Raw genomic sequence first — 407 nt, 5'->3', positions numbered from 1 at the left:
GATTCAGCACAGGCTGCGGCAGATCGGGGCCAGCTCCAAGCAGGAGGTGGAGCAGCTGCGGAGGCAGGTGCGAGAGCTGCAGCTGCGCCTGGACATCCGCCACTTCTGTGCCCCTCCGGCTGAGCCACCGATGGACTACGAGGACGACTTTGTAAGTTAACTGCCTCCGGCACTCCAGCTCCCTGCACCCCCTTCACACCGCCCTCTCCAACCCAGTTTTCAGGTTCTTGGTTTTGGAGCAGGGAGTTAAGGTTGTTCCTGTGTTTGCTCAGCCCTGTTCCCCTCCTGTCCATGTGTCGTGTCCTCATGCCACCCAGAGGTGTCTCTGCTTCTTGAGGGCCAAGCAGTGGCTCCTTACATGGTTCTGAGTGCTTTACCCCCTTGCATGGGGAGCTGGGGAGCCCCTC

General features: G+C 60.4%; 1 protein-coding gene across 1 annotated transcript in view; it reads left to right on the top strand.

The window, feature by feature from the left end:
* The window catches only part of MTMR4 (myotubularin related protein 4), a 27524-nt gene that overhangs the window by 25432 nt on the left and 1685 nt on the right, over positions 1-407 (top strand). The window contains 1 exon segment of the mRNA XM_010146190.1: positions 47-151. Coding sequence (XP_010144492.1) covers positions 47-151 — 105 coding nt within the window.

The sequence above is a fragment of the Buceros rhinoceros genome, unplaced genomic scaffold, assembly GCF_000710305.1.
Source record: "Buceros rhinoceros silvestris isolate BGI_N320 unplaced genomic scaffold, ASM71030v1 scaffold14502, whole genome shotgun sequence".
Lineage (NCBI taxonomy): Eukaryota > Metazoa > Chordata > Aves > Bucerotiformes > Bucerotidae > Buceros > Buceros rhinoceros.
This window is presented reverse-complemented; position numbering and strand designations above follow the sequence as displayed.